The sequence below is a fragment of the Lycium ferocissimum genome, chromosome 5 (genome assembly GCF_029784015.1).
Source record: "Lycium ferocissimum isolate CSIRO_LF1 chromosome 5, AGI_CSIRO_Lferr_CH_V1, whole genome shotgun sequence".
In the NCBI taxonomy this organism is placed as follows: Eukaryota; Viridiplantae; Streptophyta; class Magnoliopsida; order Solanales; family Solanaceae; genus Lycium; species Lycium ferocissimum.
The window spans coordinates 18,085,410-18,098,829 of NC_081346.1; the positions used below are offsets into that span (position 1 = coordinate 18,085,410).

The following is a 13,420-nucleotide window of genomic DNA, read 5'->3' on the forward strand; positions in this document are numbered from 1 at the left end:
CACTGCTCTACTCATGCTCTTCAACTTGCCAGACTTCTTAGGAATTCAAGCAAATGTTGAAAGCAATGTGAGTAGATATAGAACACTCTATTCTACAATTTAATTTATAAACACATTAGTATTTTGTTTCACTATAAAACTTATATCTGAAATAATTGTTAAATGTAGGTTCACATCGTTTATATGGGAAGAAGGAAACACGATGATGTTGAACTCGCAACATCAACTCACCATCAATTACTTCAGTACTGGGAAGGTAACTAAGGAAAGACAAACATATTGATTTTCTTTGGCCTCCTCTATACTTGAAACTCCTAACTAATATGTGCAGACTATTAATTGCTCCTTCACAACTTTATGTTTTCTCTTGATGAAGTCAAGAAGTTGCACGAGATTCAATCATCTATAGTTACAAACATGGTTTCTCAGGCTTTGCAGCCAAGTTAATGAAATCCCAAGCCCAAAAGATTGCAGGTAAATTGTAGTACTTTGCAATCTCTCTACTCGAGTTATTAAAGCAGGACTTTTGAAAGTTTGTTAATAACAAAAGAGAGAGCCAGGAATTGAAGTTTATGGCTTCTGGATTCCAAAAAAAGACAGCCTATTGGGTTCTGATAAATTATTTATACATATTGAGCGGATCTTTAACATAAATACAGGGTTTGGATCAAAGCTACTGGTTCTGCCGAACCTGTAAATAACTGTAGCTCCACCCCTGAATGAAATAGTTGTTGGTTAAATTTGATGTCTCGGTTCCGATTGGCACATAAAAGCTAATTAACACTGAATTCAATTGCATTCTCGTGACGCATTCCCTTTGTTGATCTATTGCAGAATTACCTGATGTGCTCCATGTAGTTCCGAATCACTTTTACAAGTTGCACACAACAAGAAGTTGGGATTACCTTGGCCTGTCCACATCTGCTCCTCCAACAAACCTCCTTCATCAAGCCAACATGGGAGATGGTATCATCATAGGTGTCCTTGATACAGGTTTTACTCTTTCTTTATTTTTTCCTGATTCTTTATGTGGGATCAAAAGGAAAAACAATCCTTTCATTAGTGCATTCATAAAGACAGTAATTTAGTATAGTAGAAGGAAAGATTATTGCATAGTATTGGTAAAAATGTACCAAATGCAGTACAAAGTCACTTATTATGTTTTCACAACTCTAAGATAACCTACTCACGCAAAATGCAGGAATATGGCCAGAAAGTGAAGCATTCAATGACAAAGGCCTAGGGCCAATACCTTCAAGATGGAAGGGCCATTGTCAGTCTGGTACTAAATTCGATGCAGCTAAGGCATGTAACAGGAAACTAATTGGAGCAAAATACTTTTTAAAAGGTTTTGAAGCAGAGCTTGGTCGGCCAGCAACCAAGGATCCAGATTTTCTAAATCATGAGCTCGCGTCACCAAGGGATAGAAATGGACATGGAACACACACATCAAGCACTGCAGGTGGATCCTTCTCACCAAATGCAAGTTACCATGGACTTGCTTATGGTACAGTTAGGGGTGGTACCTAAGGCACGGATTGCTATGTACAAGGTGTTGGCTTACTGGATTATGTACCTCTGCTGATATAATGATGGCTATTGATGAAGCAATTCATGATGGAGTTGATATTTTATCAATATCCCTTGGCTTAGAAACACCTCAGTATGCTGATGTAGATATGCGAAGTCTCACTGCTTTTGCATCCTTCCATGCTATCATGAATGGAACTACAGTTGTTTGTTCGGGAGGAAACGAAGGACCATATCCTCAAACTGTAGTAAATACATCACCATGGATCCTAACTGTGGCAGCTTCTAGTATTGATAGGTCCTTTCCGACACTCATTGCATTAGGCAGCAATCGGACTTTTGTTGTAAGTTCTCTTACTTAATTTAACTTACTTGAAAAGAAAAAAATAAAACAATAACTTAAAAGAATTTTGTAATTAATTTGCTATAACTGACATTATTATCTGTAGGGTCAATCCCAGTATACTGGAAAGAAGACTGGTTTTATCACTGCTCTTGAAAGTACACGGTATGTTCCTAATAAGATACTATAATTCATCAACAAATATCCAAATCAAACAGCCCTATTTTCTTGTTATTTTATGCCATTTGAAGGGACAATTATGTCTCTTCAAAGATCTTTTTTTATACTAATTTTATTGTTGCAAGCTAAGCTAGCTTAAGTTTACGGATTTTGAAGCTTTTGCGACAACTTGGATACAAATGATACGTGGGCGGCTGGAAAAGTAGTGCTTTGCTTCCTTGTTAAAGGGGATGAGTTAGATTTGCCATCAACTCGACAACTTGTCCAAGAGGTTGGAGGCTTGGGATTAATTGTTGCTAAGAACCCAACCAGAACCCTGGATTATTTCGCTTCTGACTTTCCAAGTATTGGAGTAAGTACTGATGTTGGAGCTCAAATACTCGATTACATTAGATACTCCAGGTAAACGAAAACTTTAGATTTTTTTCCTTTTTGCTATAGAGAAAATCTCAAATCACTTCGCTTGGTGCTTAAAACCATTGTTAAAAAATAATGCAGGAAACCACAAGTAAAGCTAAGTCCTACCCGAACTCATGTTGGGAAGCCTGTTTCAACACATCTTGCGTCTTCCTCATCCCGAGGTCCTAATTCTGTTGCCCCAGCTATACTTAAGGTATGACTTTATTACGCATCTCGCACACTATGTGGCACTTATTAATTCTAATATCGCATCACATTTCTAAGTAAATGTGGGATGTGACAGCCGGATATAGCAGCTCCAGGAGTCAATATATTGGCTGCCATTCCTCCTAAAGAAACTCCATACGAATTCGTATCAGGAACGTCTATGGCAGCTCCTCACATTTCCGGCATTGTCGCCTTGCTCAAGTCATTGCACCCACATTGGTCTCCAGCTGCTATCAAGTCTGCACTTGTTACAACAGGTCTTTAGAAAAATCCCATTTCTCCAAAAAGTTTCCAAATCAATTTGTCTTGGAAATTCTAATGTTTGAATTAATTATGTGCATGCAACATTGATAACCGACCCATATTACGGGAACCAATTGTATCTGAGGGCAATCCAAATAAGATTGCTGATCCGTTTGATATCGGTGGTGGAATCGTGAACGCAAATGGTGCAAAAGATCCCGGCCTGGTCTATGATATGGGAACCTTTGACTACATTCTTTATTTGTGCTCAATGGGCTATAACAATAGTGCCATCGGTGTACTCATTGATCAAGCTGCATCTTGTCCAATCAAAAGGCCTTCGATTCTTGATGTTAATCTTCCTTCTGTAACCATACCTAGTCTCAAGAAAACAGTTAGTATTAGAAGAACAATCACCAACGTCGGACCAGTAAACTCCAAATATAAGGCCATCATTGAGCCTCCACTGGGCATTACCATAAAAGTAAAGCCTAAAACTTTGATATTCAACTCCAACACCAAGAAAATCTCTTTCACTCTCACCATTTCAACCACTCATAAATACACCACAGGCTATTATTTCGGGAGCTTAACTTGGACTGACAGGGTGCACCAAGTAAGAAGCCCTATATCTGTGAGAACCGAGTTCCCAGAACTTGTTGGCTAGAGTAAAGGATGGATGCAAGAGTTTGCTAATTTATGATAAATTATTTATCTCAATGTACTTATGTAATCTATGTATGTACCAGGGGATTCTCTTCTGAGCTTCGATGCATAATAAGACTTTTTATCCTCCCTTTACTATAACCTGTAGCAAAAGAAGAATCTCCCTTACAGTGAGTTAAAAATTGAAGTCCAGAACTACAGAAACTGGTATAAATTATCAGTAGTAGACTAAAATACTAGACCAAGTAAAGGGGAACAGAGCATTCTTTAAATAGAATTAAATTTTGATGAATTCGTTTTGGAATGGCTGTGTCCACAAAGATTAAAAAAAATTCAAGCTAATCAGAAGCACGTTGTACTTGAATAGTTAGTATCATTTATTCCATTTCCTGTTACCCGGGAAAAGAAAATGGACAAACATCTTTTTTTGGTTAAAAGACAAACATATTTCTAAGCTACCAGCAAAGTTGATGAAATGCATGAAGATCCAAACAGCAAGATATTTAAAATACCTACAGAATCGTTAATTTACCAACAAGGCAAGAGAAAATATCAAGATAAAAACAAAAATGAAAAGATCCATCACGCCAATACATGTTAATAGAAACAACGGGAGACAAGAAAGTCTTAAGAATTTTGTAGAAATTGCACCCGATAGCCAGTTTCTACTCGGCTATAGAAGCTAGGGATTTTTACATTCTTAATCACCCAATTCAAGCTTATTATCAAAATGGGTCATGTTTTTAAGCCTTTACCCGGGTTTGCCCATCACTGCAATCATCAGGAACGTGCTTCCAGTTTCTGGCGTGGAGACCAGACTTACGGAATTTTGCTTAAAAATCTGCAAGCACGTCCTTGACGATTGCGATAATGACTTATGGTGATTCATTAGGAAGAAGACAAGGTGAAGAATAAGAGATTTGGAGCGGTTGGAGGAGCAACACAAGGTGAAGAATCAGATTTTTATTGGGCAACATCTCCTTGAAGATTTCATAATTTCAAAGAAACAAGGTCTGTCTCTACATTATTGCTTATTTTAGTTTTTCACTATTTAAGTATTATCATTTATAATATCAACACAGAGTCTTAGAGTGTGTTGTAAATTCTATGATGATTATAGAATATTTAGTTCTTTCGTCTTCTTATTTTTACACGCATGTTAATTAGTAGAAGTGTTTTTCGCCTTAATAAGATTAGTAAGGTAAGGCCTAACCCTCCTTGCTTATACTTTTTTCTTTGAGTTTCGCTTATTATATAAATAAAAAGACTAGCCCTAGTCACCTCGCCTAGTGGATTTGCTTTAAAAAAAAAAAATCATTAGGATTTCTAAGCAAAATTCTGCTGATCGCCAAGATTTCATATTAGTACGCTGAAATCCTGATAATCTATCAAAATTTGTGGCTATCCAGGTTATCATCATATATAACATGTTGTGTAGAAATTCACCAACTCGTTTTTATTTCAAAATTGATCCGGATGACTTCGAATTTGATATACAACTTTCTAATAGCAATCCAAACATTTTCCAGTAGTTGGATCCAACTTAAATCTTCAAAAATTAATAGACCCACTTTGTCTTCTTCAAAAATTAATTATTTTTTTCGAAGCTCAACAAAACCCAGCAATGGGGTCTTCAATTTGCTCCAACCAAAAGAATTTAAATTATTAAGAATAGACAATATAAGCTGAATGGAACATTACCCACTCAATATAACTGACAAATAAACAACGGAAGGAGAAAAAGATGAGAAGAAGAAGAAGCAGGGAAAAATAAGAGAAAGGCGGAGGATGAGAAATTCTAGCGGAAGTCTTTTTTTGCTCAACTTTTCTTAATACAACTAAAAGTTAGACACCGGCTTTTAGGAAAGTCATCCCGTGTAAATTCTTATTATTAATGATTCAAGTCATTTTGATCCGTCCCGAATTCAGCTAAACCCTTTATTTCCCACCCCTAGTTACGTTGAAACTCGAACAAAATCTCGTATTTTTGCGGGGAGAGAAAAGTTAAACAACATGTGGTAGAACTTTTGCAAGCTAATAAAAAAGCAAAGATAAGACCAATGATCTTTCGGAAAGTAATGATGATAGAAAGATACAACATTGTCAAAAGATGATCACTCATATTGCTGCATGGGGTACCCCTAGATATATAACAGTGTGAACTTCAAGTTAACCAATAATCACTCACATTGCCCCGACACATTGGGCACCACATACTAATAATGGAGGAAGTATAATGTGGATGACTCACACTCCAATGAGGTACCACCCACTAAACTTTTATTAAAGTAACTAGTATTCGGACAGATGCAACTAAGCCTGTTAACCGGTTCAGTTGGCGGTTCAATAGTAAGAACCTTTTAAAATGAATACCAGTGAAATTTTTAGGACCGGTTAACGGGTCAAATTTTTTTATTTTTTTTAAATATAGTCATTACTGCGTGGGGTTTTAAGTGTTTTGCAAAAATGGCCGTTATATAGCTCCAAATGCCCCTTTTGGCAATTTTTTTTGGATTAACCCATCCCCCACCCGATATAAACCCTCTCTATTTAGATTTTCATCCCCACCAATTCACTCTTCTCTTTCTCTCAATTATAGCTACTTTGCAACAATTAGTCACTTTAAATTTCTCTTAATTAAATATTATAAAGTTTTATTCTAGTTTCAATTGTTAATTTTGCAATTATAAAAAAAATTGTTAGTGGAGTTGGTGATTTTGCAACAATCCGAAGTAGCTCCAAAGCTTTGGTGGATTTGCAATTCCGAACGCCTATTTGGTGGAAATTAAACCTTATTCCAACTCTGTCTTTCAAGAATGGCTCGAGATATCCTTACGGTTCAAATATCAACCGTGGCTTCGGAAAGTGCATTTAGCCAAGGAAGACAACAAATTGGAGATCATAGACACTCATTATCCGGATTTAGCTTGCAAGTACTAGTTTGCATTCGCGATTGGATTAGATCGGAGCGACGTAACCAAAACTCAGAAGTTGTGGAAGGCGAAGAGGAAGAGATTGAAGATTTGATAGCAAGTGGAATAGACCAAATGGAAGACTTTGAAGATATCTCAATGACCGAATATAATATTGCGGATATTAGCCAAATGATTATAATATTACGGATATTAGCCAAATGATTGACACTTTTTAGGTAAGGTTACCTGTATATAGTAGACATATAACTTAAACATATATAAGTATATATAGTATACATATAACTTAAATTAAAAATATATATATAAGTCATAACTTATAAGTATATATAGTATACATAAAACTTAAGTTATATAAGTATATATATAGTATATATATATATATATATATATATATATATATATATATATATATATATATATAAGTTATATGTATTATAACTTAAGTTATTTATAAGTTAAGTTTTTTCTAAGTTTATAAATTTCTATTTTATAACTTAAGTATATTTATATTATAAGTATATTCTTAGTATATTTTAGGTATATCTAGTATAAATATACTTAAGTTATAAATAGAAAGTTATAACTTAAGCATATAACTATATATATATATATATATATATATATATATGTTGTTAGTTAGTAAATATATAAACTTTAGTTATAAACTTAAATAACATATATAAATATACCTACAATATACTAAGAAATACTATAATATACATATACTATACAAAAAACTAAACAAAACAAAGTTTTTTTAAGTATAGAACCGGCCGGTTCCGGTTTCCAATTTTGGAACCGGTTAACTTATATTCCGGTTTTTGAAAAACCGGTTCTGGTCCGGTCCCGTACTACTTAACGGGCTTAGGTGCAACAATATTATGTTAATAGTAACAACCTTTTAAAATGATATAAAATGAGGTAGAACTTTATGTTTTAAGTGTTCAAGCCATACATGTCAATTGGATTAAGAAAAGTGATATATAGATTTTCATCGCACTAAGTCCACGATGGGAATATAAGAGTAAATATTGTTGAAATTTTTATAGCCATAACCTGCACAAAAATGAAAAGACAACTAAAAACATGAATTAGTAAAGTAGTCCTTTTTGTTGCTCAGGGACCGACTCAACTACTAAGTAGGCGTTTGGACATGCGATTTCATCAGCGTTTGGATATGCGATTCCATCTCATAATATGAAATCTCAAATGATACAAAAAGGCATGATTTGGGATTCTAAATCATGATTTCAAATTTTTTAAATGCAAAAGTTGACCCATAAGTTTATATTTTGTAAAAAGAGATCCATAAATTGGTAGATATATTTACCAACTATTTATATCAAATATTAAAAGATCTACAAGTTGATAATATATTTATAACAAATTTACTCTTACCAACCATGTGAAAGGATTATATTAAAGAGTAGTTACACTACAACTCATGTTCAATTTTCCATTATATTGAACTAAAGTTTGATCAATTGATGTTGTATTTTTTAGAAAGGTCTTCTAATAGCGTATTAATTTTGTTATAAACTATGATTTGCTCATTTAGTAAGATTGTATAAGAACTGGGAAAGTTTTGATGGTTTTCACAACTTGTGGGGTTTTTATGTCTATAAAAAAAATACAACTTAAGAAATTCAAATTGCATGTCCAAACAAAACTTCTACTTTAAATCATGTCCAAATGGCTCCAAATTACTTTTAGGTAGTTCTGATAAGGAAAACAAAAACAATACTACTGTATTAGATAAGAATTGAAAGACGATAAAAAATACTTTCTCATCACCCACTAAAGAGGAGACTGTACCTTCGGTTGCATAAAAGCTACTAGCAAGACACCTAGCAATGAATTTTTCAAGGTAAAAAAAAGAAATTACATAATGATATTTGACATAAAGATTAGGGAAGTTGAAGTGACTTAAGGTGTATATCACTCTTTATAGCGCATTTTCTAGAATTTGACATAGAAAATGAAAAGTTACACAACGGTCGGAAGCTTAAAGGAATTAAAACGATGAGCTAGGCAAATGGAAAACTCTTTAGATTCCAATTAATTTTAAATAGAATTATTCATCTACTAAAAATAATTATTATTTTGAATGATAAAATGTCGAGCGTTTGTATATTAACCTATTACTTTGGCCTTTGGATCTCCTGATAATTATAATAAAATGTGTCCAAAAAATAAGAGATTTTTATCCACCATCACATTTTTATTATATAGAAGAGCTTAGGTTTCGCCATTTCTGCTTCCGTGTCATTAAATTTAAAGCTGAAGCAAATTTGACTTTTCTTCCCCTCTTTCATCCTTTCGCAATCTCCATTCCATAGCATTCTAGTGCTTTCTTCCTCACTTTCGCAATCTCCGTTGCTAACCCTTCAATCAAATTCTAAAAATGTGAACTACAAATACAAAGAACAAAAAGAAAAAGAAAAAAAAACACATTCCTATTAAGCAAGCTTCTATGGCATAAGGCTAACAACGAATTATATACAGAAAGTCTTAAGTCTTTTTTTTCCCTATTCTTTTGATAAGGTAAATTGAAACAAAACCTAATGTAATAAATAGTCAATAATTGAGCATACAAAAATTTAAAAGCCTGGAAAGCAAATTGACGAAGCAACTTTTCAACGATATAAGGAAAACACTAAGACGCCAAGCTCCGACATTCGAGTAATTGAATTGTTATCTATCCCCACAACCACATAAGCAGACCTCACAGCTTTTGCCACAGATCTTCTTTGTCTTGACATTGTTTCACTGATTTAGAGCTCCTTTAGTCTTCTACACACAAGAATTGTAGCATAAGGAATCTTTCTGTAGATAAATAGAGAGGTCTCTATGAAAATAGTATTAGAAGAGTACTTGAATTTATAGGGTAAGAATTGCAGTTTTGAAATATGAAAATTCACTTAAAAATCTGAAAGATCAAGTATTAAAACAAACACTGACAGGATAAAACGTGAACATTAACTTTGAAGACTAATTACATGCATCATGTACATATATCTCCTTTCGTGTTGGATAGTTACTATTTTGTATTTCTTTTTCTATTGAATTTACTTAGTTGTATACCAAATCTTTAGGAATTAAATTGAGTTTGAAGGGTGTAAATGTCTTTCAACTTCTGAAGGGCATTTTCGTAATCCAACTTTTAACTTACAATTCACCCACTTTTAGATAAAGACTGTCAAAAAAAAAAAAATTAACTTAACCATTTACGCCCAAGCAAAACTCCTCACCTCAAAAAAAAAAATATGTAAATTGACTAAACTACCCCTAATTAAATGGCATTGAGATTTGATCACATAACACTTAATAAAAAGTAAAATATAAAGATAAGGTTAATTGTTTCTTGATTTAATAAGTAGACACTTTTTTTTATCCAAGAAAAAAAGCTAAGTGGACACTTTTTTTTATCCGGGGGAGTATATGATATGATGAAAGAGAATTTTAAACTTACCATTAGTAATAAACTACTTAATTATGACAAATTGATTCTTGAGACAATGTGTTTCACGTTGGACTACTTTTCTTGTAATCCCCCAAAATTTGGAAGTATCCTAAGCTTTGTTCCTTCTCTCGATTGCGATTGCATGACGTTTCAATTCCATGTTCTGCTCACGGACACACTTCTCTAATTCTTTTTTTCATATGAAAGGATGCATATATATTTCCACTGTTCTATTATATGTGACATATTTTTAGTCCCTTATCAAAAGAAATGATATATTATTATATCTTTGCGACAATTTAACCTTAATTCTTTCATTTTATTCTTATGACATGATTTTATAATCACACAAATATTTATATCTTAGTTTAGAACTTTTAAAATCTGAGGCAATTCATAGAAAATGGAATAAAGGGAGCTTGTCACACGAATTCTTTTCTACTGGACTTTCCAAAAGAATCACTTTCAAAGAAAGGATAAGCACTTCTAATTTCTCGTAAGTTTGATCCACAGACTATCAGTCTATTATAGAGCTTGGCAAAAGTTAAAGTGCTTTAAATTAAAAGGCTTCTTTTTTAAATGTAGTTAAAGAAATAGTAAACAAAATAAAAGATTCTATTTTCATTTTCCCATCAGTGGACCAAAAACACACATGGTTTCATCTGCCGTCCTTTTTGCCTGTGTTTTCACATATAAAGATCTAGAAAATATTAAACATAGAAAAGAATTTAACTTATATACCCCCAAAAAAAAAAAAATACACTATTAAGTCACCTAAAAAATATATACATGGGCCCAAAAAGCCTAGTGGACTTTGCTTAAAAAAATATATACATGTAACCTTACCTAAAAAGTGAATAATCTTGAAAAAATAAGTTAGGTTATTTGCTACAAAAGATGAAACTGATCTGATAATGTAAAAATTATTTACTTGGATGTTAGTTAAGACTTGTAGAAAAATTCGTCCCGATGGTTCACAATCAATTTGCCCCTTGAACATTTGATGTTGGGGTGAATAGTGAAGCTCACTTTGTGGACTACCCAAACTTTATGTGGAAGTTTGATTTTCCATCTTATTTGGTGTCATTTCGTACTCAAATAAGACACTGATTATCATAAGTTCAATAACCAAGTATTCAGTACCTAAATATGAGTTTAATACTTCTGCATCAGAGAAGTTTAGTACTGTTAATGAAAAAATTACTCATTTATTCAATTTATACATGCTTTAAATGATGAAACGCCCTTAACAGTGTGAAATGTTCAAATCCAATGGTAAACATGTCACAAATCCAAACCAAGCATACTGCTATAGCTGAATATTTCCCTCTAAATGAGCTACTGAATCAGAATTACTATAAATAACGGCGACTGGGGTCAAAGGTTGTTCATTGAAACTAGTTCTATAGTCCTCTGTTTAACACAAGAAATGAGCATCAACCACTTTCTTCGATATTACTTGGCTTTCATTGCTCTACTCCTTCTCTTCAACTTGTCGGACATCGTTTTAGGAATTTATGCAAATGGTGCAACCAAAGTGAGTATATCAATACTAGTTAATCTGCAATTTCTTTTGGTTATGGTTACATAATATTAATGACATCTCAGGCAATTAGTTCATCATGGTAAAACTAATGGTATCACAAATGACTGTTAAATACTACTACTATATATGTTCATACAGGGGCGGCCCTAAGGCTAGGCCACTTAGGCCATTGCCTTAGGCCCCCAACATTTGAAGGCCCCAAATTTTATTATTATTTTTATATTATTATACTATATAATTTATATAAATAATTATTATAAATAAAAGTGTTATAGTGTATTGTTTTATTTGATTAAGGTTATTTTATACCAATAAGTTCATAAATTATGATAATTTTCTTCACTCATTAATTAGCATTTTTATGCCAACTATTAACGAGTGACATCGATAGGTCATTCCTGATAGTTCGATGATATATTTGAGCGTTTTCCCTTTTATCATTAATCAAATTGAAAGGAGTATCGTTTCCCAATTATGGATTTTGTTTTTAAAATAATGTACGAATTAATATGATTTATTCTCTGCGGAGTACGATAGTTGCATTTGGGAATCGAGATTAGTGGGATAATCCGTACGTCTTTCAGGATCAATTGGCGAATTTTGGGAGCTTTCTTAATCTCGTGCATTATTGCTTAGTGCTGTTTTATGTTGTTGAACATAAATCTATCATATATTTCTTCACTAACTAGATGAAAGGCAAGGAAGCTAGACAAATGATATTTGTAGAGAAAAAGAAGGCTTGCATTTTACTTACATGTTCTACACATAACTAATTAAGGTCTACCCGCAAAGATAGAGGCTCCATACATCCTATCCCTCTCCACGGGTCGGATTAGTGATTTTAAAAAAGGGTGTCAAAATATAAAAAGTTAATATACGACGAAATTAAGGGGGTTCAACACCTTGTATATATACGTAAAAAAATTATTTTTAAGTATTTACACAGTATAATTTTTTGGCCCAGGGGTGTCGATTGGCACCCCTTGAATGCATGTGGGCTCCTTCAAAATGGAAGGGCCAGTTCAGTGTAGATTACACTTTGGTATGTTATTGTTGTTATGCACCTAATTAAGTCACGTGGAAAAATACACTTTAAAAGTTTCTTCTTATCCTAAAGTTATAAACGTATGTTCTTACTTCAGACTAGTGAAATGATTTCAGCTTAGAAAGTGTCAATAAATAATGCAAGTTATTTTCAACTGCTGTTTCGTCAGATATATTAGACAGCATTACTGGCCAATGTTTCCTCAAAACTGTCCGTTAATATAATCAGCACGTTGTATTTCATGGTAGTCCTTGTCATATACATTGGGTTTTATGTGCTTAATTTAATTATGTATACTATATGTTTATACTATGAGGATAATGTTTTAGGGACCAAATCTCTTTTATCAACTTCGATTGTTGGGTTATATAGTAGATTGACAGTTAGCATAAAACGAGTCAATTTATGATAAATCCCTCAAAATGTCCAGGAGTACTATTAAGTCTTCATGATTAGTTTCATTGACATAAGTGTTGGTACTGTGCGCGATGATTAAGTTTTAAGGTGATTAAACGCATGGAAATGGAGCACTTCAAACAGTGCAGAATTTTCCACGGAAAAGTGACTATGCATGTCGTGTGCTGCTAATGGTAATGTCAGATTATGTTGGAAAGTGGAAACCATGTCCGCAACATAAGATGGTAAAACATTTAAGCACGTTGTTGCAAGACCAAAGAAAATGTATTTGATTGTTTACAAATGTTGTAGCCTAGTCAAGCTTGGAAAAGAAATAGTATTATCTCATATTTCATTTTATGTGATGAAGTTTGATTGGAAGTAACATATAGAAGGAAAATAAAATGAACATCTAGAAGGAATTGTAATTAATTTGTATCTGTAG

General features: G+C 33.2%; 1 protein-coding gene across 1 annotated transcript; it reads left to right on the top strand.

The window, feature by feature from the left end:
• Positions 1-13: 13 nt before the first annotated feature.
• Positions 14-3,714, top strand: LOC132057617 (subtilisin-like protease SBT3.3). The gene is given in 13 exon segments (XM_059450244.1): positions 14-67; positions 169-235; positions 238-256; positions 377-474; positions 835-993; positions 1,202-1,523; positions 1,525-1,554; positions 1,556-1,874; positions 1,980-2,038; positions 2,210-2,455; positions 2,552-2,666; positions 2,757-2,959; positions 3,047-3,714. Coding segments are annotated over 13 exon segments (2,235 nt in total). The 3' UTR covers positions 3,591-3,714.
• Positions 3,715-13,420: the final 9,706 nt, after the last annotated feature.